Here is a 24,377-nt window from a genome sequence, read left to right as displayed (position 1 = left end):
TTCATTGAAAATAATTTTAAAATGCGGGGTCGTCTAATCGAGGTCTAAGCCTAAACACATGCCGATATTTGTCTGGGGTCATTACACACCCGTAACAGCAGAGGGCACCAGGCTGTATGTTCTCAACAGGATAAAAAAATGGAGACAAGGCATCCGCAGCAGAGTGGACCGAAATGGGGCAAGCTAACAAGCTATAAGGCAAAGTTATGCAAATTTTAAGATTACGGTGGCCAATTCAGCAGAGGCATCAAACATTGCATGCATGAATGCCTTGGATGGCAGCGAGGATGATGTTCTGGGAGGAGTCAGCAGGTGTAGCGAGCTGATGGTACACCGGGACAGCAGCAGCACGAGAGTGAGTGAGTACAGCGAGGCAGAGGGCATCTGAATAAAAGCCTCATTTGACTTTTGATTTCACATGTCAGCAAAGTTCTGATAGTTTACATTAAAATTTTATTTTTTCTCAGTATTTGTTCTCAAATGTTCAATAAAAATTGTTTATTTAAAAAGTGATTTTGTTTTTGTCTTTTCCTGAAGATTAGTCTTGGAAAGGGGGTCGTCTTATAATCGGGTTAATACGGTATGCATGATTTTTTTGAAATCCCTAAAAGTGATTCTGCACTGATATAACGCAGGCGTTACGCGTTTTGTTTTGCTAAGCCCGCTCCACATCTTATAGAGCCAATTACATTTGACAGCATTAGCCATTAGTGTTAGACATCCACGTATGTCAAAAAGTAAAGACACTTAGACTGATGCAAAGTTGGCAACATTTCTCAAGGAGAAGTAAGTATAACGGAATCATGGAAGCCAGTAGCGCTGCTTAATGGTGCTACATTTTTCCACACCAGATGGTGCCTTTTGAGAAAAAAAACTCCAGATTTCTGCTTTAAAGGGGCATTATGGAAGTTTGACAGCCAAAATGTATAGAAATAATACATTTCTTCTTCATACATTCTCCTGCAATGCCCTGGTCCTGTAGAATGAGCCCTGGCATTTTTACTGTGATTGCCTGTTTTTCTGTAAAATCACAGAAAAAGAGAGATGCTCGGGTCGAGCAGACTGCTTCATGCTCGTTCACGCTCAGGCACAGCGCTCCAAACCGTTCTTTGAACGTTGTTTCAGCTGTCATCAAGGATATAAATGTTACAGATACAAAGGATGTCACTGGTGCTTTAGCTCGCCTAGTAAGACGTCGGACTCTCGTGCAGAAGTCCTGGGTTCGATTCTGGATGTGAACATAGAGTTTCTTTTTTACATTTATGGTATATTTTTTTACAGTAAGATGCCCAAATTTTTTATTGAGACTCGCCGAACGGCATTGAATTCACAGATAAAAATGATGTGGGTTCAACTTTGATTTTGGAACTATTTTTCAAGCAAGGGAAGGGAATGATCTGAGCATGCAGGAGGACTGACCCATCTTAAACCTTTGTCAGCTGTGCTGAAGAGAAAGGCACAGAACCAAATTATTTAATTAATTAGCTGCATGTTCTCCTGTCCTCCGCCCCCCCCCCCCCCCCCCCCCCCACACACACACACACACACACAGGACTGTCTCAGCTGTTATTTTCGTTAAGGAGTGTGCACGTACAGCATGCGCGCCTCGTACACGAGCCTACTATTGAAGCTGCAGTTACGCTTTTGGCCTGAGGGGGCAATCGCGAACATAAAAATTCAAAACTCCGTAAAGTCCCTTTAAGGATTACTTGTAATTTTTATAGCTTTTAATGACTTAATGATATAATCTGCAGGTATCCTGTATAACATATAACAATACAAAATGCATGTAGTATGTAGGAAATACAAAATATATAAGAAATACGCTTATATTTACAGAACAACACGCTTTTCCTTATAGCAGAGTTTCCATCCTCTGATTTTGTTTTATACTCTGTCTTTTTGTATTCCTGCTCTCAGCCTCCAGCTTCCATACAACCACCCACTCCTGAGAGATTTGTGTTGGGCCCACTACAATCCCAGTCCCACGCAGGGCTCTAGCACACAGAACTAAAACACTTCCCCAGTCAATAAGAGCTACTAGATTACAACAATGTTAAATAATTAACTGTGGTATCTGTCATCCACGTGTGGTGTGGACGAGCCAAATAGTTTCTACGGTTAGGTAATTAAAAAACAGCCATGCTGCTGGCTCTGTGTACTTTAGGACAACATGTAACATTTTGAGTGTGGCTTCTTCCAGACCATGTTTGCTCCCTTCATGGCATCAAGACAAATAATCAGCTTTTACTCTTACCTTGCTGCCAATTATCGAGCGAACCTCGTCATCAGGAGAGGTGGGCGTACCAGAAATATCAGGGTTGCTGTTGCTAAGGCTACGGGAGCGACTGAGGTTGAGGCTGGCTGGTCGAACTGCTGAGCGAGCCATGGTGGCATAGTGAACCGAACCTCCAAGCCCTCCAGGACCTGGGGACAACAAACAAGAAAGGCAAAAATGGATGAGTCATCTGGGATGTGGAGGGTAGCACCACAAGGCTGTGAACCTTCAATTTCATAAATCCTTATTTATCAACATTTTCTGTGTTTTAATTCGGGAATTAACGTTAAATTATTCCAAAAAATATCCAACGTGCAAACGTAATTGCAGGTGTGTATTAGTGGAATATATAGCTACCTGTTAGGGATGAGTTGGGGTCTGTGTTGGGCAGGCGGGAGACAAAACAAATGTAGGAAGGGGGGAAAAAAGGCAAAAGATAAAAAGAAATAGAAGAAAAATTATGGCGAGCCAGTCTAGTGACAGACGAGCAGTGAGGGCGAGCTGGGAAACGGATGCTGTTAACTCAAAAGGTGGGAAAAAAAGAAGAATAGATAAAGAATAAATAAAAGAGTGACAAGCTCTTTGTTTAATGAGATACCTGGTGATGGTGAGTTGGGGTCTGTGCTAGGTAAGCGGAAGACGTAGTGGATGTAAGAGGACAGCAGACTGTTGCGGCCATGAATGTCCTGGCTGGTGTCCAGGTACTTATGAAGTCGGTTCACTACAGACGCCATCACCTCGAAGGACGCTTGTCCTAGATTCACTAAAACACACACAGAAAGACTCATAATGACTCTAAAACTGACCTGGGTCCCGTGTGCTCTCTGATTTTTAGTTAGAGCAATCCAGAATCTCACCGATCTGCCCAGCAATGACCGGCGGCCGAACCACCAGCAGCACCAACTTGTCAAGCAGGAGGTGGAGGAATCGAACCACCGGCTCTAGCTGGGCCGAGGTGAGTGCTGCAATGCTGGACTTGAGCTCGGTTTCCAGGTTGTTTTCCATGATGCGCATGTCTCCTATCCTGACCGGGAACACGTGCTCATCCAGGGCATGTACCAAGGCAAAGAACTTATCCAGGTACTGGTCCTGGAAGGAGAGATTAGGGGTAAGAAGTGAAAAAAATGACACAAATGTTCTAAGAGACTGCTAAATGTTAAAACAAAGATTAAAAAACTAAATTGTCACAACTAAAATGAATGAAACAAAATCACAAAGTTGAAAAAAGTTAAAGAGGAAAAGTAGAACTCCAGAACTCAGACACTTAAAGTGTACTTGGATCTGCTCATCTGTACTCGTCTCGGGATCGGCAAGTTGGCTCACTGAGTAAAGACCGCAAAACGAACATTACCACAAGAACACGGGAGAATCCAGTAAATCTCATCTGTCCCAAGAGCAGTGATTTATGAGCACATTAGTCCCAGTTAGGCCCCTAGGACCCACAGTCAGACCTCCACACAGCAGCCAACACAGAGATGAAGTAGTCCTCAGTAAATTACTGGCTGGGTCCAATTCACCCACTAACAAACTAGAGTGGACAAGGCCCCACTGTCTAAAAGTACCAAAATTATTTATTTTAACTTGTGGAAAATATTCCCATTGTGGTTATAAATAGCAATACAAATACATTTGATGGGTTTTCAAGCATGGATTTAGATCATAACAGACAACATAAGACATCAGAGGACATACCAGCTCATTAAAACTCGTATTACCTGTGTGTGGATGGTTGAAACAGCCACCAGTTCCACATTAAACACGCCTCGGTGGTTGTCTACCCACTTCATTCCCGGGAGAGGAACCTGAAATACAATACAGAGTAAACGCACGATGAAACGAAAACATACAAGCTCAGACGAGACATCTGTACTGTTTATTAGGATCAAGTAAGAAGGCTGAAGAGAAAAACAGAGTGAACGAATTCCATCCATCCATTTTCGGCCGCTTATCCAGGGTCAGGTCACGGGGGCAGTAGCCTAAGCAGGGAGGCCCAGACTTCCTTCTCCCCAGCCACTGTGGTCAGCTCCTCTGGGGAAATCCCAAGGCCTTCCCTGGCCAGCCGAGAGACATGGTCCCTCCAGTGTGTTCTGGGTCTTCCTTTAGGTCTTCTCCCAGTTGGACATGCCCGGAAAACTTCACCAGGGAGGCGTCCTAACTAGATGACTGAGCCATCTCAACTGGCTCCTCTCGATGTGGAGCAGCAGCAGGTCTACTCCGAGCCCCTCCCGGATGACCGAGCTTCTCAACCTATCTCTAAGGGAGATCCCAGACACCCGGAGGAGAAAACTCATTTCGGCCGCTTGTATCAGAACAAAGTTCTCCCCAAACATAATTTTCCTTTTAACAAGTTTAGCTTACAAAAGCTTCCCAAGTTGTAATGGATCCGTTTTGTTTCATTCATTAAAACATTCCTCCAAAACATCTAAAATAAAAGCATTATTTCACATCAGCTTCTGGAAACCCGTTCTTACATCAGGGGAGAGGACAGAGTACGACTGCGGTGGCTTCTCCAGAGACACGGGCAAACAGAAGTGGCCTGTTCTCAGGCGTCCGTTCTGTAACATCGGGATCCACTAGAGAAGAAAAAGATTGAGGAAAAAAAAAAAAGACAGTTCAAACAGAGGGTTTTTTATTCTTCATAACACGAGTGAGAGAACAAATGCGACCACAGTGCAGTGATAATGTGTGTTTACTGGGGGCGGGGGTGGGGGTGGTTCTTACTGTGTATCCCACAGGGGTCTCCAGAGGTGTGTTCTGCTTCTGCTGACAACTGACATGGTAAAAAGTGAAGAGGATGTGGTGGTGGTCTGACAGAGAGGCGGGCAGCTTAATCTTGATCTCGTCATGAAAGTCAGGGGATCTGCAACAATTGGTAAAAAAAAAAAAATGTAAAAACCTGCTTTACAAGCTGATGGGAGTGGAAATCCGCCCAAATAACTAATTTGTTTTAGTGGAGCCCGTCTACAGACATGGATTTTTCTTGTTACGTATGCCTACCTCTAAAAGGCAGGGTTACCCTGAATTATCACTGTAGTTATGCTGCTATGAGAGCTTAGGCTACTGGAGGACATACTGACCATTTACCACACTCTGCTACTTTTCTCTTTGCCTAGAGATCTCTACGGACAGTTGCCGAAGCAAAATGGCTTTGCTCTGCATATCAGTCTAGCCACGCTCTACAGGAGCCAATGCAGGTCTACCATTGGCCTGAGCACTATTGTGTTATAGCAATCAAAGCGCTCTCATCAGTTTGGTAGGCAGGATGATGTGAAAGGGCAGAACAACTTTGATGCTGGGGGCTCGTTTGAAACAGCTTTGGCGTCAGCTTTGGACCATTTAGACTTGGGCTTTTCTTTGAGCCAAGAGCAGATAGAGGTACTTAAGTCCCCTCCGTGGGCTGCCACCTTACTGTGCTGGGGGGTTTGAATGTCCCAATGATCCTAGGAGCTAAGCTGTCTGAGGCTTTATGCCTCTGGTAGGGTCACCCATGACAAACACGACCTAGGTGAGGGATCAGACAAAGTGCAGCCCATACGTCCCTTATAAAGAACAATACAAATAGAAACAGTGTTCCCTCGCCCGGACACGGGTCACCGGTAGGGTTAGGCATCGAGAATCGTTTGGAACCGGGACTAAAATTCCTGGGCCACTTACTTTGCTCAGGTGATTGCCATAAATAAAAAGAACCCTAAAGTCCTGTTTGACACCAAAAACCAGATTGTTTCACCTCACGTCCCTCTTATGCCAGTTTACTCAAGGTTCCACTAGGAACCGATAGGGATAATAAATAAATTAATAAATCATATAAAATTCTTACAACACGCAATGTTGAGATTTATTATTTCTTTTTTTATTATTTAGCCTGTTGAGAGTTTTAAATCTGTTAGATTGTTACTGACAGCAGCTACATTTAAGTTTCAGTTTCCCTTCTGACTGAATCGTTGCTGCAGCTTGTAGATGTCGATTCTCAGTCATCCTGAATACGTTTATCCTCAGTTTTAGTTGAAAACAGCTGGACTTTTCTGGTTATGTTGAAGACATTTTGCCTCTCATTTTAGAGCAGCGGCACTCAATAGGCAGCCCAGTGGATGTCGCCTGTGGTCACAAGCTTTGGGTAGTGATCAAAAGAACGGGATCGCAAAATGAGTTTTCTCCGCAGGGTGGCTGGGCTCTCCCTTAGCGATAGGGTGAGAAGCTCTGTCATACTGAGCTGCTCCTCCCGGTTGAGAAGTGCCAGTTGAGGTGGCTCGGGCATCTGGTCAGATGTCTCCTGGACACCTCCCTGGTGAGGATTTCCAGGCACGTCCAACTGGGAGGAGATCCAAAGGAAGACCCAGGACACGCTGGAGGGACTATGTCTCTCAGCTAGCCAGGGAACACCTTGGGATTCCCCCCGGAAAAGCTGGTCCAAGTCACCGGGGGAGAGGGAAGTCTGGGCCTCTCGACTTAGGCTGCTGTCCCCGCGACCCAACGCGGGATAAGCGACTGAAAATGGATGTATTTGCATCTCCTTGAACGGTGTATGGTGACGGACATCCGAAGCAGTCAGCACATCTCATTGTTTGCAAAGACAACAAATTGAAAGACAACCATAGATCCTGCCCCACGACTGAGATCCGTCTATGGCTCATGGCCAGACTAATATATTCACATATATGACGGCTTGCCAGGCTTACCTTCCTCTACCATTACACTCAAATTGCATTACTTCCTGTTATTTCAGCTGTTAACTATGTTTTCTCAAAGCTACACCAAATCTAACGTTCCGCAAAGCTGTGATGCCGTCCTGGAGGGAGTCATCGGCTGGCACACTACTGCCAACCTCTGAACATTCTCCCTCTCCTGATACTCACTTTTTACTTTCTTTAACATAAAAAGTACAGAGGGTATGGAAAGTACTCTGTACTCACTACGGCTGTCAACTGTGCATTTTATTCCTCATTAATGTATGGACAGCACCCCATTTATGCAGATGAGTTAAAAAAGAAAAACTGAAATATAACTTTTAATAAATCTGCTTTAATTTCTTAAATTCTGTCCATATGGGGTGTTGTGTGTACATTAATGAGGAACATTTTTATTTAATTGATTTTAGCAAATAGCTGCAATACAACAAAGAGTGAAAAATTGACAGGGGACTGAATACTTTCTGTACTCAATGTACTACTACTAGTTCATCAGTTCTTTCTTCTCAAACCCAGAGAAGTCACAGCAGATGGCTGCTCATACTGATCCAGGTTCTGTTGGAGGTATCTTCCTGTTGAAGGGTAGTTTTCCTCTCCACTGTCGCTACATGCTTGCTAAGTATCAGGATTGCTGTAAAGTCTCTGACACAACAAGTCAGAGACTCGATGCAATCTGCTGGGCTTTCTTGCATAGAAATCTTTTAACGAATCGGTATAATGAACAGAGCTCAGTGCACTGATAAGTAGGTTCAATTGGAATGTTTACCGTATTTTCCAGAGTATAAGTCGCACCAGCCATAAAATGTATAATGAAGAGGAAAAAAACATATATAAGTTGCACTGGACTATAAGTCGCATTTTGGGGGGAAATTTTATTATTTTTCTGACAAAATCTGAGACCAAGCGTTTCACATTGCAAGACAAGTACCGGTAACACTAACAGAATAAACAACGCAGGCGCAGCAGCGCGCCACGGTCTCCATCAGAGGATGGCAGTGTTTCAAACCCTCCCAGTGGGCAGGGAGAGCACCCGTAGCACCCCGCCACAGGTTGCAGCAGGTGATGGTGGTGTTTGAAACCCTCCCAGCGGGACAGGGGAGCTCATTCCTGAGTCGGAGCCGGCCCGCAGCAGCTCGCCACAGGCTCCAGCAGGTGATGTCGGGGCAGAGGAGCTGAAACCTGGACCGGAGCTGGCCCGCAGCAGCGCGGTATACATAATTTGGTATATAAGTCACTTTGGTATATAAGTCGCAGGACCAGCCAGACTATGAAAAAAAGTGCGACTTATAGTCCGGAAAATTCGGTACTTTGTAAAGTGCCTTGAAAATAATTTTGTAGTGAATTGGCGCTATATAAATAAACTGAATTGAACTGTAACATTAATCTATTTAACTAAGCTATCTTTGCTTTATCACTACATTTTACATTTTGAGTACAGTTATAGTAAAGACTTCTGCAGCTTTTATGGTGCAAGCTTGTAGCCTGATTAGCCAGCCCCATGCTTCCTTATGGGAAGCCATCTTTCTCTGTGTAGAATTAGAGGACAAGTCTGGCACACCAGGCTAGCAGGCTTGTAGTTTTAAGAAAGACTACAAGAAATCTGAAATCTATTGTTATCTCAAGAAAGACCAAAAGTTCTGTGAGATGGTTAAGTGATTGAAAAAATAATCCAATTACATTACTTAAAATTCATTTCTACTGATTTTTTCAAGGTCCCATAAGAGAAAACTCTCTTTACAGGCCCTCAGCAGAAACAAACAACCCAAAACATTAAACCAGAACATTAACAAATCCACTAGGACTGACTTCAGAATGAAAATGACCAAAACTGTGTTTAAACGGGTCAAAGCAGGGCCCTCATTTCTCATGGAAACTATTTCTTTTAGCTCTGGATCTGAAAAAATCAAAAAATACCAGAATGAGTAGTTTTTTTGTTTTTTTTATAATGAAGTGGAAAATAAGAAACTGGTTTTTGGGGGATGGAATTGGAATGTGAGATCAGATATAACCACAATAATAGAATCTTTCTAGATGCATAATTAACCCTTTGATGCATGAATTACGAAATCTTCAACCAAGATTTTTTAAACAATTTTTTTCATTCATTTTTAGGTGCGAATGAAACAAATTTCAACAAATATCTTTTGTAATGTTTTGTTAATTTACAAATAATTTATTACATGTCCACCTCAGTGGACAGCGTGCATTCTGAACATGAAATATGTTGGCTTGACTTACTGAAGTCCAAATGGAGAGGCTCAAATGCAATAAAGTCTTCAACAGCTGTGCATAATAGCAAAAATAAATAAATTACAATTTTGAATACCTGTCCACTGTAGTGACCATTATGCATCAAAGGGTTAAGCTCTAGTAGAAACGTACGAACGTGCTCACCTGTTGTGGTACACTACCGCAGTGTAGGCCTCTTTATAGAAATCCGCACAACTCGACTTCCCAAATATGACCTGAAGAATTAAAAAGCAGCAACAATACAACTATGCTAACATAGCAGAATAATGCTAGCATCTAACAATATTACAACTCAACTATTGTCCTGAATCATCAACAGAAAATCCAAATCATTGAATAAAAATTATATACAAATACATATATATATATATATATACACATATATACATATATATACATACATATATACACATACATATACATATATATACATATATATATATATATATATATATATATATACACACATATATACATATACATATACATATATATATATATATATATATATATATATATATATATATATATATATATATATATATATACACACATATATACATATACATACATACATACAAACATATATATATACATACATACATACATACATATATATATATATATATATACACATATACATATACACACACACATATATATATATATATATATATATATATATATATATATATATATATATATATATACACACACATATATAAATATATATATATATATATATATATATATATATATATATATATGAAATTTTTTTTTTTTTTTACAGAAAGGTTGACTTGACTAGCTTGCATACCTGCATTGCATTGTTTGGATCCTCCCCATTCATAAATTGCACTTTGACAGTGATGTTGCGTGCAGAACCTTGGCGGTTGGCAAAGTTAAGACTTTGAGGATTCACATACAGCAGATTCCTGAAAGCCAAAAGAAGAACTCTTAATTTGAGACTATCACACTTGACCAGAGTCCTGAAAAGACATAAGACCTGTAAAATGCACATAAATAAATCAATAAACGTACGAGTGCTCGACCCAGTTACCTGAAAAAGTTACACAATAATTTATAGTTATCGATTAAAGAGGAAAAGGGCATAATGTTCGGTAACCCAACTCTGATTGGTAAATTTAAGAGGCTTGGTCCACTAATGTTAATCCCCATGAAAGGATGAGAGGTATTATTTATTTGTGATATGAAATACACAGAAAGTATTATTAAAACTCAGATTATCCAAATTGATCACCGAGATAATTCTATGCAAAGGCTATACTGGTCAGGTGCATGTACATCATGTGGAAGCACACATCTCGTTTTACCAAAACCCATTGATGCGAGGTGCATTTTGAGCTTTATTTGCCAAAGATTGTCAGGGAAACCAGTGCTACTTCAGTGACATGCAAGCTGGTTTTAACACAACTGGGGAGGAAGAAGAGGCCCCGCCATAGGAAGTGCAAATAAACTTGAGATCAGCTGACAAAAACCGCAGTGACGTTGATTCTGTGGGGGACAGACCCGCAGAGACCACAGCTGGAACCACAACTGAGAAGAAAGTGTGGGAATCTTCAGAATTTTACTTATTTTCCTCTTCTGCTAAAATTAATCTAGCATGACCCTAAAACTGTCACGGCAGCTTTGAAGTAGGTTATTGAACTTGGACTGGTTTAGCCTCCTAGAGACCTAAAATATCAATGTGTGCAAATAGAAGTCACAGTGATTGGTCAATTTATCTCTTCAGATTCCACCTGGGTTAATCAGTCATCAGAGTCAAGCAGAGCAAAGTAAACGCTGCAAACTCCACAACTTTCAATTGTCCTTGTGGAGAGCAGCAAAAATAGAAAGAAATGTGCGGGTTTGACACCGTTAAAACTGACAACACTGAGAGAAGAGGTTACCCTTCTCACCACTATGTGATGGAACAAAACAAGGTTGACAGAGAAGAGGGGGATAAATTATTATAGGGCTTTTTTTTATTGTGTTAGATAAAAACAGCTGGAAAATAAAGCAGTTATTAAATATCAAATGCAATATTTGTCTGTCTTCTAAAGTAAATAATAATAATTCGTAAAGTTTTCTTTTTCGTACTTTCTTTACTTATAATCATGAGAATAAATCTGCACAAACCACATCAGTTAGGTCTCAGGCTTTGACCTTATAAAATGGATGGGCTCAGGATTTGGGCAAATTCTGGCCTTTAAATATACATTTACCATTATTGGGAACCAAGCGAATTACACTACCTCCACACATTACAAAAACCTCATTATAATGATTGAGTACTAGAAAATTATTGCCACAAAACTAATATTTAAAATCAAAGCTCAATGTGGATTTATGGCCTGATATATATTTTTCCCCCAAAGTAAATGTTTTCATGATGATTCACACAATAACTTTATTTTTGAAATACTCGGTGTGTGAAATACTCGAGTGCAGCAACAAACCCATCTGTTCACTTAATCTATTTTACTGATTACTGGTTTACCGGTACTGTGTTGCATCTGTTAATCCTCCCACCCTCTCTCTGCAGATCAGTAAGCCTTTTAAACAAGTTGCTCCAATGGCTTCTTAACAGTTTTTGCTGCTTTGAGCTCCGAGACCAAGGAAGTATCTAAGGGATGAACTTTGTACAGCAGCACAAAACTGCACAGTAGAATATTTTGAGTGTGAATAACGTTCAGGCATTAATGATTTAAAAACTTTATTTAAATCATTTGGTTTTACACAAACCCTGATGCAAAACAAAAAATGTACAAAGAATTTCCGTAAAATGCCTTTGACTCTGACTAGATTGTTGTTTTGTTCTTTTTGCCAACTGCAGAAATCAACGCATTAAACTGCAAATAAATGAGCAAATGCAATTATGTTTACTTTATGTCAGGTACCATTAAAAATCATTTCAGGCATAAATCACGCTTTAAGTGACAAGACCAAGCAATCACACTGTAAAGATGAGAACACAGAATCTAAACTCTCCAACATCATTCATGCCCAGGAGCTCAACCCTGCCAAAGACGTCGAGCCCTATCCCCTTCCCACCAAACGAGACGAGGACCGGGCTGATTCAGCAGGATTCTAAATCAGACCTGGGAACATTAATTACACACAGCATTATCAATCAGAGCAAAGTGTGAGCAGGATTAGAAGGTTTGAGATTGATTAGACTGACGATCCATCAAAAACAGCGATGGCCATTGTTGGCTTTCTGCTGATCAGCTAAAGTGCTGAACCACAGATGGGGAGTTGGGCAGGGTGTGGTGCACAGGGGGGAACTGGGGTTAAATGGTTAGCAGAGAGGGAGGGTGCACGTCATTTGCACACTACTGGGATTTGTTTGTTTGGAAGAGGGAGGACTGGATGGGGATTTAGGAGGAGGTGGGACGCAAAGCTAAAAACATAGTAGGGTTTAACAATCAGCAACCCCTCCCCCCCAGCCTTTACTGTGAGGGCGGTATTTAACACAGCACAGCCCGCTGCTCTCCAATCAGTTTAACAGCAGAGGAGACAAGCTCATTACGACAGGGAGACAGTTGTTGAGAAGAGGCAGAACAGAAAACCGTCCTCAGTCGTACATTGATGAAGACAATCATAATGAAGTTGTTTTGCCTGTTGCTGGTGCTAGCCGGAGCAACGTGCGCATTCCATCTGGACATCTCAGATAGACAAGTGAACCCCACATCGGTCTCTGAGGTTCTCACAACGGACGCGAGCTCACTTGAAGCAAAATCTCGATTTGCCATGCTGGACGACGTTCGCCTACTTGCAAATGGCCTCCTCCAACTTGGCCAGAGTTTACGGGAGTTTGTCCACAAGACCAAAGCGCAAATCAACGACATCTTCCAGAAGCTGAACATTTTTGACCGCTCTTTCTACCAGCTCTCAGTGGTCACATCAGAAATCAAAGAAGAAGAGGAGGAGCTCAAGAAGACCACCAATATCTTGAAAGCCAACAATGAGGAGATTAGGAACTTGTCTTTGGAAATCAACTCGAAGATCAACAACATCCTGCAGGAGCGCACACAACTGCAGAACAAAGTGGGAAGCCTTGAGGAGAGGCTGAAAGGATTGTCTGAGACCGTGATCCCTGCTGACCAGCTCAGCGAAATCACAACACTCAAGGTTAGAAGGCTGTGATGATAAAAATCTTTAGTTATAAATGCTAGAAAAGTTAGCCTTTATAATCATAGCTGAACTGCATGCAATTGGTTGAACGCAAAGTTACTTTAAATCTTCACAAATGATGTTGTACTCAAGAGCTGTTAACATGAGCTGTATCAACTTTATACTCCTCAGCAGTAGCAAGTTTGTGTTACTGATTAACACTTCCACAAATCTTAGAAGGAAAGCACAGAAGAAATTTCTATTTCATTCATATTATTGTAAACATGTGTTAAATTACTGTTTTAATACTTTGTAGGAAGTAATTGGGGCTCAGGAGAAAACAATCAGCAATCTACTGAAAGCTGTGAATGAGCAGCACGATCAACTGGACCACCAGAAAATCAAGATTAAAATTCTGGAGGATAAGGTAGTAGTGGAGGATGCAAACATCATCTTTTAAAAAGTAAAATACATCTGAGAATGTTTAAATAACTGCTTTCTACAAGGATAAAAAACGTGAAATAATAAATGAATTAAAAACATATGCGTTCTGTCTGCAGGTAAACTATGACGCCTTCCAAGATACCGCTGATAAGACAATGGATTCAGACCATTCAGCTTCTGATATGTTTGATTATCTGCCAAGAAACTCAACCGGGTTGACAAATGGTAATTATTTTAAATGATTAATCAGTTTTGTTAGTTTAAAATATAATATAATGCAGCTTAAAATGACATTTTGATACATTATTTATATTATTTCTATATATTTGTGTGTTTCAGACCTTCCTGTGGACTGCAGCGAGTTATATATAAATGGAGAGGTTAACAGTGGAATCTATGCTATCAAACCAAATCATTCTGAACCGTTCTATGCTTTCTGTGAGATGAGTTCAGGTAACTGCAGTAATCTCGTCAAAACAACCTTTTCTGTAATTGATGAGGTGTAATGCTATGAACTTTCCACATATTTTCTCAATTGACAAGAATGTGGAAAAAAATCTGCAAAACAAGCTAGCTTTTAAACACAGTCACCGAACTCCCACCTCTCGTCGATTTTCATCCCTAGGCCATGGCCTGATATGGGAACGCGCATTAGCAGAGCGGACAAGAGAGCGCTGAACACCCATCACAGTTTTCTGGGTCCAACTGTCTTTTCTTGTCTGTAACTTCAAATGGTGTTTTTCTTTCAGGGGCTTTGGTAGTTTGCCCTAAAGTTGAAATGGTAGCAGCCGGCTGTTTCTCCTCCTCTGATATTATTGAGTGGAGAACCTCTCACACCAATGGTGCTCCGTTGCTAAATACACAAGCGCGTAATGTGTGGAGGACCTAGGTAAATGCTGAAATGCCCTTTTCAGGTAAAACAGACAATCGGATGGTCCAAGCGTTGGTTCTGCATCGAGTCATGTCATTGGCTGAGGTTTTTAGACAAATGCAATAGAACCACTTAATCATTAAATGTTTTTATGTTTATGAAAGAACATTGTCAAGAGGCATGAAAACAGGTTTGAAGCTAGCTTGTTTTGCAGATTTGGCATTGCAGCTTTAAGAGCTTTTCCTGAAGTGTAAACAACACATAATTTACACACACACACACACACACACACACACTTGACTATTCCGTATTTTTTTGCAGGCACCGGCTCAACTGTCATTCAGCGAAGAACAGATGGTTCCGTGGATTTTGACAAAACATGGGAAATGTATGAAAAGGGTTTTGGTGTTATGGAAAGTAAGTATGTAGTTAAGAGATGATATTTGATTGTATTATCTTATTTTTTATTCTTAATAAATATTTGTATAGACAATTTTCACATTCATACTTTCTACTTTGACATATGCAGAACCTAAGTGCTGTTGCTTTGGTATAATCCTTACATCGGAGAGGTTGAACCCAACCTAAAACATAAGTCATCTGGAATTAACTCAAAATATACAATACATTTTTAGGCATTCTATCTGTTTGTGTCATTTGGCACAATGACATTTATCTTGCATTACCTAGAAAAGAGTTTTCTGGAAAACTAGGTTTTGATGAAAAATAGTAATCGTAAGATATTAAGGCTGAGGCGGCAGAAAGACTTCCAGTTTCATCTGAACAAATTGGCACCTGCAGTTCTAAGGATTTCAAAGCAATGTCCCTATTTAATATATGAGGAGTTCAAACATATTGATTTTCTGTCACATAGAGGACTTCTGGCTGGGCCTACAAAAAATCCAAAGTTTTACACAGCACCAAGCTTACATCCTGCGTATTGATGTGGAGGACTGGAAGGAGGAAAAGCACTGGGCAGAGTACAACTTTTCAGTTGAAGGTCCCTCCGAGGACTACGCCCTTCATGTCAGCCACTTTTCCGGTGATCTGCCTGATGCCATGAGCAACATCACCGGTGCAAAGTTCTCCACGAAGGACAAGAATAACGACAACTGCAACTTAGACTGTGCTCGTAGTTGCTCAGGTACATATTTTGTTATTTTGAAAAAAGTGAGTAAGAAGAATTTCCACTAACTTGTTCAAGCTAGTAATGACATAACTGCTGCTTCTTGTGTTGGTAGGTGGATGGTGGCTCAGTGCCTGCAGTGAAACCAGCTTCAATGGCAAATATTTCTGGCTGAGGGCAAAGGGACGCTCTTTGAGGAGGAAGGGTATTCAATGGAAGCCTGGAACAGGGTCCTCGTATTCCTTCAAGATGACCAAAATCAGCTTACGAAGAGTCCCCGATAGTGGCATTTAACCTCTGTAGCTCCCCACGGTCTCACCCGGTCTTGCTGGTTTTTTTTCCTTTTAAACTGACATCTAAAACTAGATGAAAGGCTCCATAAAAAAGGCAGTGACGTAGTATTGGCATTAGACATGTCTTCAACTGCAGCTAGAGGGTGACTGCCTTCTAAACTTTTGCCTGACAGCAGGCCGAATATGTCGTAAGTTGGATTTACTAAGGTGTTGCAATGATGCAAGCATGACACACATATGGGTCGTTAACCTACTGGGTCTGATCTAGCAAAAACAGCATAACCTTCATTATGCAACATCCACAGTCGTTAGCAAAACGACCACATCGACCCACATCGCAGCCTGATTAGGGGATGGCTGTAGAATGCTACAGCAGAATATATTTATATAGGGATTACAATCTGAAAACTAAGATTATGTCATCGCATTTAACTACAAGAAAATGCATTTATAAGCTTCTTTGTCCAATAAGCTATTTAAAATGTATTTTATCCATGAAAGGTGAAACTTTACTGCATGTCCCTTTAGGCTACAAAAAGCATTTAACAACTATTACATAATGCATGGAAATTATATAAATGAAGCTTTAGAAGAAGAATCATTATTTTCAAAACCACCAAATGTGTCTGAGCGTGTTTACGTTACTTCTTTTCTTATTTAAAACCATCTTATCAATTCAAACCCACTTGCATTAGTACAAAAAACCTAAAAAAGTACAGCACAAACAAAAAATAAAGAATCCTCCACTGTATATGTCGCTGATCCTCCCATTTGTCTCCAAAATACCGGTAACACAAACTTTGGCAGTGCACTGAAAACTCTTTCCTCTTGCATGTATTTAAATATTTAAACCATGTTCACGATGTAACGGTTCATGCCGGTAGTGTTAGATGGCATCACATTGTTATGCATCTTAAGTTGCTGAGTCATATTGACTCCTATCGATACAACACTGTTTTGTACGTGTGCCTAAGACTGACGACCATCCTGGCAGGAGGCGCTGTGTAATTCTAAGTCATATTTATAAAAATAATAAAGCAATGTGTCAAAATCACTGTTTGGTGGGACTGCTTTTTTCTACAGGAGATACATTGGATTAAAATGACTTTTGTAGTAAACCCCCCAAAAAAAGTCATCAGAAGTTATTTACAGGAACGACCAGAACCAGATCGGTCTGGTTATGTTTAAGTGATAAAATATGAAGTGAAATTATAAAACAAACACTGCTATTGGTTGTTGGATGTGATGCATCCGTGTCTAGGTCTTGTATCAAATAATCAGCTACTGGCAAGACACCTCATTATCTGCAGACAAACAGGACTTTTTTGGGGGGGGGGTTGTAGTCTGAAGTAGTCAGGAAACATCTCTTTTTCACAAAAATAGCAAAGTGGACTAAGGCCCGAGTCATGCTTCTCCATCAGCTCCAAAAGGGTGAGGCACGCACAGACGGAGACGTTTTGCTCTCATACTTCTCCGTCTCCTGGAGAGTGTTGCAAAGCAATTCCCCACCAGGACACCAGTGGTATCCTGTCATGTATCCGGTCCATGATAGTGTGTTTATATTGTGTTTTTTTGTGTATAAGAGACTTTTTAACACAGACAAATTTGTCTCTCATCCTCCTCCACCTCTTCATGGACTCGCCACCTCTAAACCCACGTTTCCTGTCATTTCCGTCCACAAATAAAATGCTCGCTGCGCATCTTTTCACTCCTCCAGTCACTGGGGGATTAAACGTTCATATTTTTAGAGTTTTTTCACGAGGTATTCCTCAAGCTTCTCCGTGTCTGCCGCTAGTTATCCTCTGCTCTCTTTATGTTTTTGAGGGCATAATGGTGGCGGTGCCCTGACCAATCAAAAGCTTGCGTTCTCCGTCTTGACGGACGGATGTTTAGAGAGGAGAGCTCGACTCCGTCCGTCTTTGCGGGGCTCTCCAGCAGGCCCGCGAGGACGGATAATGGCGTTGCGTGTCTCCGCACTGACGCAGACGCATGACTCAGGCTTAAGTAACCAGATCCAGGTGTTCACTGCTTGTGTGTGTGTGTGTGTGTGTGTGTGTGTGTGTGTGTGTGCGTGCGTGCGTGCGTGCGTGAGAGAGAGAGAGAGAGAGAGAGAGAGAGAGAGAGAAGGACCTGTAGTCACAGACATGAGCTTAGTTATAATGAGCTGCAGCATCAGGGTTTTAGGGGGGTTGGATTACATATTACAGGTTATTATGGCAGAGAAAATGCTGTTCCATTCATGACTTTAACAAATGAAAAGTCAGGAAAACAGATTCAAACTGAATGAGTTTGTACCTGTATGTGGTGTTTGGCACATAGACATCCCTGGCAGGGAATTCCAGGATCTCTCTGGTGGGGCGCACCCTGCTGTCTGGGTATGGTTTAACCTGCAGGAGGTCTGGGGTCAGACAGTAGTGGGGGTTCTCAGGGGCTGGAGAAATGTCCAACTTTAATTGGGCTTTAAGACAAAGAAAGAAAGAAAGAAAGAAAGAAAGAAAGAAAGAAAGAAAGAAAGAAAGAAAGAAAGAAAGAAAGAAAGAAAGAAAGAAAGAAAGAAAGAAAGAAAGAAAGAAAGAAAGAAAGAAAGAAAGAAAGAAAGAAAGAAAGAAAGAAAGAAAGAAAGAAAGAGAGAAAGAGAGAGAGAGAGAGAGAAAGAGAGAGAGAAAGAGAGAAAGAGAGAAAGAGAGAGAGAGAGCAATTAAAAAAGAGGTAAGTTTGAGATATAATCGTGATTTTTATTTTTTTAGGTGTTATTTGAACCTGTGATGGGTCTGAGTCTCCGTAGCACTGAAGAAGGTCTTCTCATATCAGCTAAAAACTTATACAAATCCTCGTCGCTCAGCCTGTCTCCCTCCTGCAAAAAATACAGCAGTTTTTTTTAATAAGCTATTTTTTTTCCTCAAAGCAAAAACAGGGAGATACAATGACGGATGCATAAATGTACGCACCTGTTTAAAGAAGTTGGTTATAGTAAGCGTTGCTGGTCTGAAACCTGTCAGACTGCATGCTTCATCTCCACTGGTGGTCCTCTCTAAGGAACGCCTTCCCATGATGCTCGAGTTCCTCCGTTCTGACCATGAGCCTTTTCTCTCTGCAAACAAAAACATGAAATAAAAACTGGTAGACCTTTTAACTCCAGTGTTTTAATATGCTTATCAAAAACAGATCGATACCAAAGTCAGCTTAAAGGGAACCTGACCAGGTCAAACGTTAAACACGCAACTCAAAGTAACCTCCAGGGATCAATAGAGCGAAGCGCTTTGTTTAGATGTGTTTTTTTCCACTCTCTGTTTGAATATAACCTTTTTCCCATTTGTTGTTGCAAAGATTTTTTTTTAGATAAAGAGTGATACTTTATTCACAGGCATGGCAGCAGGTCAAAAATCAAGGCAACACTGGTCTCTGTGGGGTTGTTTACTTTGTTTTTAAGCACCTTATGACTAAAAACAACTGCACATTAACCTACGCTGCCTTTTTTTTTTCATTTCTATCTGATGTCTAAAGAATGTCAAACCTGAGAGGCTCATCTCCAGCTCTGTGTCTCTCTCCAGACTGCCAGCACTGTTTACAATGTTCATTAGATGGATGGCCGTCCACGCAAAAGGCATTCGGTAGCGTCCCAAACGCTGGCAGAACTGCTCAGACTGGCTCCGAAGCTTCTCCAGCTTTTCCTTATTCTATTTAAGAGAAAAATGACTCATTTAATTACGTCTGTAATTCATTTGCTAAAAAAATAAAATAAACACTTTAAAAAAAGATACAAAAATTTTCTAATAAAAGATGAGTTAATGGATTTAACGGCATACCTTGGCAGCATCAGACTCCTTGAAGACCATATACGGTTCAGCACATTCTCCTATGTCCCCTTGCTGCAGTACCTTTTCAAGCTGTTAACCAGAAAAATACTTTGCTAAGCAACGTTTCTCAACAGCAACAAGAACATGAGCAAACGATTCAACTCAACTAAACTTTAATACCAAATATTTTCTCCTTAGATTTAAAGGGGTTCTAGAACTAAAGTTTTATGATTGGAAAATGTTCTTTGAGCCTCTATATAGCAGATGAAACTTTGTTGGGACTCAAAATGGCCCAGGAGCCCTGACAAATGGCTAAATAGAGCTCCATAATAAAGGCCTATAATAAAAAGACCAACTTTCCCCACCCATTCAGCCACAACATGAGCATTAGAAGAGCTGCATGCTGATTGGACAGTTACACTGATGGCTCTATGATGCTGCCTGAAACTAGAAACTGTCTACAGTAGCTGGATAACTCAATATGTAAACTATGGATCTAAGTGGCATTCTTCCATAGTCTGAATATTCCCAGTACATCCTGGAATGTTACGTGTCATCTCTGACATTCTTCTTTGTTGTTTTTCTCTCATATATTAAGAACATCAGCAGTAACTCAGGCTTAGGGATGGGTACCTTTGACATTTGAATCGATCCGGTACTAATTCCCGGTACCTACGAATCGATACCGGTACTTAACGGTACCAATTTTCGATACTTTTGAGTGTTTATTATTTTAACTCTCTTTTATAATTAAATATATATTTTTCTCAATATATAACAATATTTGATATATATCACGATAAATAACATTCAACTGTTTGTATTTTAACATCATCCTTGTAGTTTTATAAGCTGATAATTAAACTGAAGCAAACATCTTTACTGTGAACTAAATTTACTGTGTATCTTCATTCCTTTTGCCGTCTTTTTTCATTTGATTTTTCCTACTGGGAAGTTAGAATTTCCGAGGAGAAAGCGAACGCACCATTAGCTGATAACAACGGTAGCAATGGAAGCTAACATACCAAGCTAACGTTATCTTAAACAGTTTATTTACCTGCTGGAGCAGATTAAAACGATGATGCCTCACACTTAGATCGTTGTCACTGGTTTCATCTTCACCCAATCACCCGTCACATTTAGTAAAGTGAAGCCAAACTTTAGAGCGCGTCTAGTCGGGAATTCGGAGTTCCGAGGAGAAAGCGAATGCACCATTAGCGAAACGGAAGCTAACATATCAAGCTAACGTTATCTTAAACATTTTATTTACCTACCGGAGCAGCTTAAGATGAGGATGTCTCACTTAGATTGTTGTTGCTGGTTTCATCATCACCCAGTTACCCATCACATTTAGTGAAGTGGACCCAAGCTTTAGCGTGCATTCTTTCTATGCTGCTCTGTTTATAACTGGCTCGCAGCGACCGACGACAAAACGCTCTTGCGCATGCGCAGCTGTCTTGGCAAGTTCTCGTTATGAAGGATGGGTACCGAAACGAGGCACCGTTTGAAATGACGTGAATCGGTGCTCAGTCAGTACTATGGAACTCGGTCGGTATCTTAAAAAGTACCGAATTCGGTACCCATCCCTACTCAGGCTAGTGTTTTTTTTAAGTTAGCATTACCGGCACCAACATTTCTATATTGTTGATGTATAAGTGGGTTGGGACATGCAAATTTAAAGCCTAGTTCTCAATCTGCATTGGCGTGGAGACACGCAACACCATTATCTGTCATCGTAAGGGCTCTCCAACAGGCTCGCAAGGACGGACGGAGTAGTCAGTTTTCATAACTATCCAACAAAAGCAACGGAGACCGCAAGCCTGTGATTGGTCAGGACGCCGAATCCTTTAATGTTGTCGGCAGCGCCGCCATTCCACCTCAAAGAAATAAAACGAGAGCCGGACATATCTAGCAACAGACATGGAGCAGATTGAAGAACATCTTGCAGACAAAGTCAGATGATATTAAACGTTTATACACCTGTGACTGAAGGAGTACAAAGATGCGTGTCAGGAACTTACAGGAAATGTAAGTTTTGAGGTGGTGATTGCATGGAGAAGAGGACGAATGTGTTTGTGTTAAAAAGTCTCTGAAATACATAAACACAATATAAACACACTAGAGACATGACTGCAATGATGCCAGGATGCGCCAGAATAGCGCTACACCCTCTGCTGTCCTGGTGGAGAAGTGCTGTACAACACTGAGTGCGTTTACATGCAGCCAGTCACCCTTTTAAAACCCGAATATTCACAATAACCCGGTTCCGCACGGCCATGTAAACACCGGCAAAAACCCGGATATGCTCATAACCTACACCTGGGGTAACCCTTTTCTAACCCGAATGTTTGGTCGTGTAAACGCATATCGAGATATCCCCATCAAAGCGTGTGTTCTGCGCATGCTCTGTTCGCAAGGAATCTTGGTCTTTTGAGTAGCGAGACGTCTTGTATGTTTAGCGCAGCTCTCTCTATGTTTGCCATTTCTTGCTCAGGTACTCTCCTTCGAATGAAGGCCAGTACGCACAGTCGTTGTAAGAGCTGCTGGTGGGTCAATACCAGCACTAAAGCGCAAACAAACGTGGTCGCCATCTCTTCCGAACTGGGAAACATGTTGTTTTCATGGATACCGGAACAAGAAGAACCGGAAATGACGCATATTGCGTCTTGATGTAGTCCACACGTCCTGACGCTACCCCAACGTCCGCATTTAAATCAGGTTATGCAAGTTAGAGGTAACTCTTTCTATTTATGCTTGTAAACGGGTTATTCTGATCAACTCAGAAACCCGAATACCGACCTTAACCCGATCATAACCCGGATATTGGCTGCATGTAAACGTAGTCACTGATGGAGTGATAGAATAGGAAAGCATCAATGTGTGTGTGTGTGTGTGTGTGTGTGTGTGTGTGTGTGTGTGTGTGTGTGTGTGTGTGTGTGTGTGTGTGTGTGTGTGTGTGTGTGTGTGTGTGTGTGTGTGTGTGTGTGTGTGTGTGTGTGTGTGTGTGTGTGTGTGTGCACGTGCCAAGTTGCTGACGGAGAAGTATAAACTAGGTTTTAGGCTGTGGGTCTAAGCTTATCATATCTTAAAACAGCTTTTCTCAGAACGAACTGTCTCTCCGTGGCCATTACAACATTACTAATTTACATAGCAAAGCAGGCCAGAGACGGCACTAATGTTTTTGGTACATTTGACAACTCAACCTGCCTAAACTCAACAACACCAAGGTAAATGTGGTTTTGAATTCCAGGACCAGATTAAACTGGAAAATCTGAGCTTTTAATGTATTGAATAATTGTAATTAAGAGGGCAGAATCTAAAATATTTATATGTATTTGCCTTTTTTATTTTAAGTGCCAACATCAATTTCTGGGATGTGTCTTGGTGAGATTTTTGTGATACGATACAATATATCACGATATATTGCGATACATTCAGTCAGACGATATTAGCAAATTTTTAGACTGAATTGATTGTAGGAAAATTCAATAAACAATCCAAACTGTTAACATGTTTCACACGAGGTATCTGAACCATAATAGAGGGATTTACAAAACCCAATGCACACAGCTGCCAACTAGCGGCCTACGTTTGAATTGCACCAAAAGAAAAGACAATACAAAAATATTACATTGCGTGTAAATTCTTCCAAAAATTAGATACACAGCTTTTGTGTATCGATATAATATCGTTGGAAAAAATATCACGATATATTGCCATATCGATATTTTCTTACAACCTTAAAAATTTTCGGTAACGCTTCCTTTTACAGTCCCCTAATTACTAAGTACTTACATGGTACTTACATAGTAAGTTAAATTATGTTATTGTGTAATTAAAGTGTATAATTGTAATAAAGTGTAATTATCGTGTTAAGCAGTATTCACTAGGAATGATTAATAAAAATAAAAACTAGAATTGAACCCGAGTTACATGGTAATAACTGTTTAAGAACTCAGAAACAATATTACACTTTAACTTACTATGTAATTACCATGTAAGTACTTCGTAATTAGGGGACTGTAAAAGGAAGCGTTACCAAATTTTCTTTAAAAATCATCTAAAAACCATCAAAAACATTCAGTCCTAAACAACATTTAAAGCTTATTTTAGATATTGATGAGAATAAAGATAACTGTAATTAAACTGCATTACCTTGATGACTAAGAAGATATCCTGGGAGGGGTAGGTGATGGAGAAGATGGCAGACCGTGCCAGTGTGGAAATGGCTGCTGTCTGAATGTGAGGACGCAACATCGCTTTTGTTTGCTCAGAATTTAAGTCAAAGAAAAAGTTTTCCGATATCTAAAGGACACAAGACAGACAAACGGTTAGTTACATTTGATCAAAGGAGACCAGAAATGTATTCATAGGACAAACAAACGGCTGTATTCCTACAGCTTCACGTCTGGCTGACCAGCACGGTAACACTTATGAATGACTGCATCTACAGGAGCAGCATGATACATGACAGCTCTTCTCAATGCCGCTGCTTCCCTCTAGTGTCCGTTGCTGTA

General features: G+C 40.7%; 2 protein-coding genes across 22 annotated transcripts in view; one reads left to right on the top strand and one right to left on the bottom strand.

Moving 5' to 3' along the window:
- dock7 (dedicator of cytokinesis 7) overlaps positions 1 to 24,377 on the bottom strand; it is a 75,525-nt gene that overhangs the window by 38,358 nt on the left and 12,790 nt on the right. For 10 of the 21 annotated variants that reach the window (XM_054752106.2, XM_054752100.2, XM_054752101.2 and 7 more), the window contains exons 9-23: positions 24,016 to 24,165; positions 19,870 to 19,950; positions 19,578 to 19,740; positions 19,012 to 19,154; positions 18,824 to 18,917; positions 18,359 to 18,521; positions 10,031 to 10,148; positions 9,358 to 9,428; positions 5,000 to 5,138; positions 4,750 to 4,851; positions 3,994 to 4,080; positions 3,136 to 3,367; positions 2,877 to 3,041; positions 2,636 to 2,656; positions 2,258 to 2,427 (exon numbers count right to left, since the gene is read on the bottom strand). In XM_054752106.2, coding sequence (XP_054608081.1) covers positions 2,258 to 2,427; positions 2,636 to 2,656; positions 2,877 to 3,041; positions 3,136 to 3,367; positions 3,994 to 4,080; positions 4,750 to 4,851; positions 5,000 to 5,138; positions 9,358 to 9,428; positions 10,031 to 10,148; positions 18,359 to 18,521; positions 18,824 to 18,917; positions 19,012 to 19,154; positions 19,578 to 19,740; positions 19,870 to 19,950; positions 24,016 to 24,165 — 1,899 coding nt within the window. Of the gene's footprint in view, positions 1 to 2,076; positions 2,428 to 2,635; positions 2,657 to 2,876; positions 3,042 to 3,135; positions 3,368 to 3,993; positions 4,081 to 4,749; positions 4,852 to 4,999; positions 5,139 to 9,357; positions 9,429 to 10,030; positions 10,149 to 18,358; positions 18,522 to 18,823; positions 18,918 to 19,011; positions 19,155 to 19,577; positions 19,741 to 19,869; positions 19,951 to 24,015; positions 24,166 to 24,377 lie in introns of those variants that run through there. The other 11 variants (XM_054752103.2, XM_054752108.2, XM_054752109.2 and 8 more) reach the window with 2 other exon arrangements.
- On the top strand, positions 12,623 to 16,253 carry angptl3 (angiopoietin-like 3). Its single transcript, XM_015971000.3, has 7 exons — positions 12,623 to 13,347; positions 13,646 to 13,756; positions 13,890 to 13,998; positions 14,113 to 14,226; positions 14,966 to 15,061; positions 15,519 to 15,788; positions 15,886 to 16,253. The coding sequence occupies exons 1-7, from the start codon at positions 12,805 to 12,807 to the stop codon at positions 16,062 to 16,064; spliced, it is 1,422 nt and encodes a 473-aa protein (XP_015826486.3). The 5' UTR covers positions 12,623 to 12,804; the 3' UTR covers positions 16,065 to 16,253.

The sequence above is a fragment of the Nothobranchius furzeri genome, chromosome 8, assembly GCF_043380555.1.
Source record: "Nothobranchius furzeri strain GRZ-AD chromosome 8, NfurGRZ-RIMD1, whole genome shotgun sequence".
In the NCBI taxonomy this organism is placed as follows: domain Eukaryota; kingdom Metazoa; phylum Chordata; class Actinopteri; order Cyprinodontiformes; family Nothobranchiidae; genus Nothobranchius; species Nothobranchius furzeri.
Note: the sequence above shows the minus strand (reverse complement) of the source record. Positions and strands in the feature narration are given on the sequence as shown.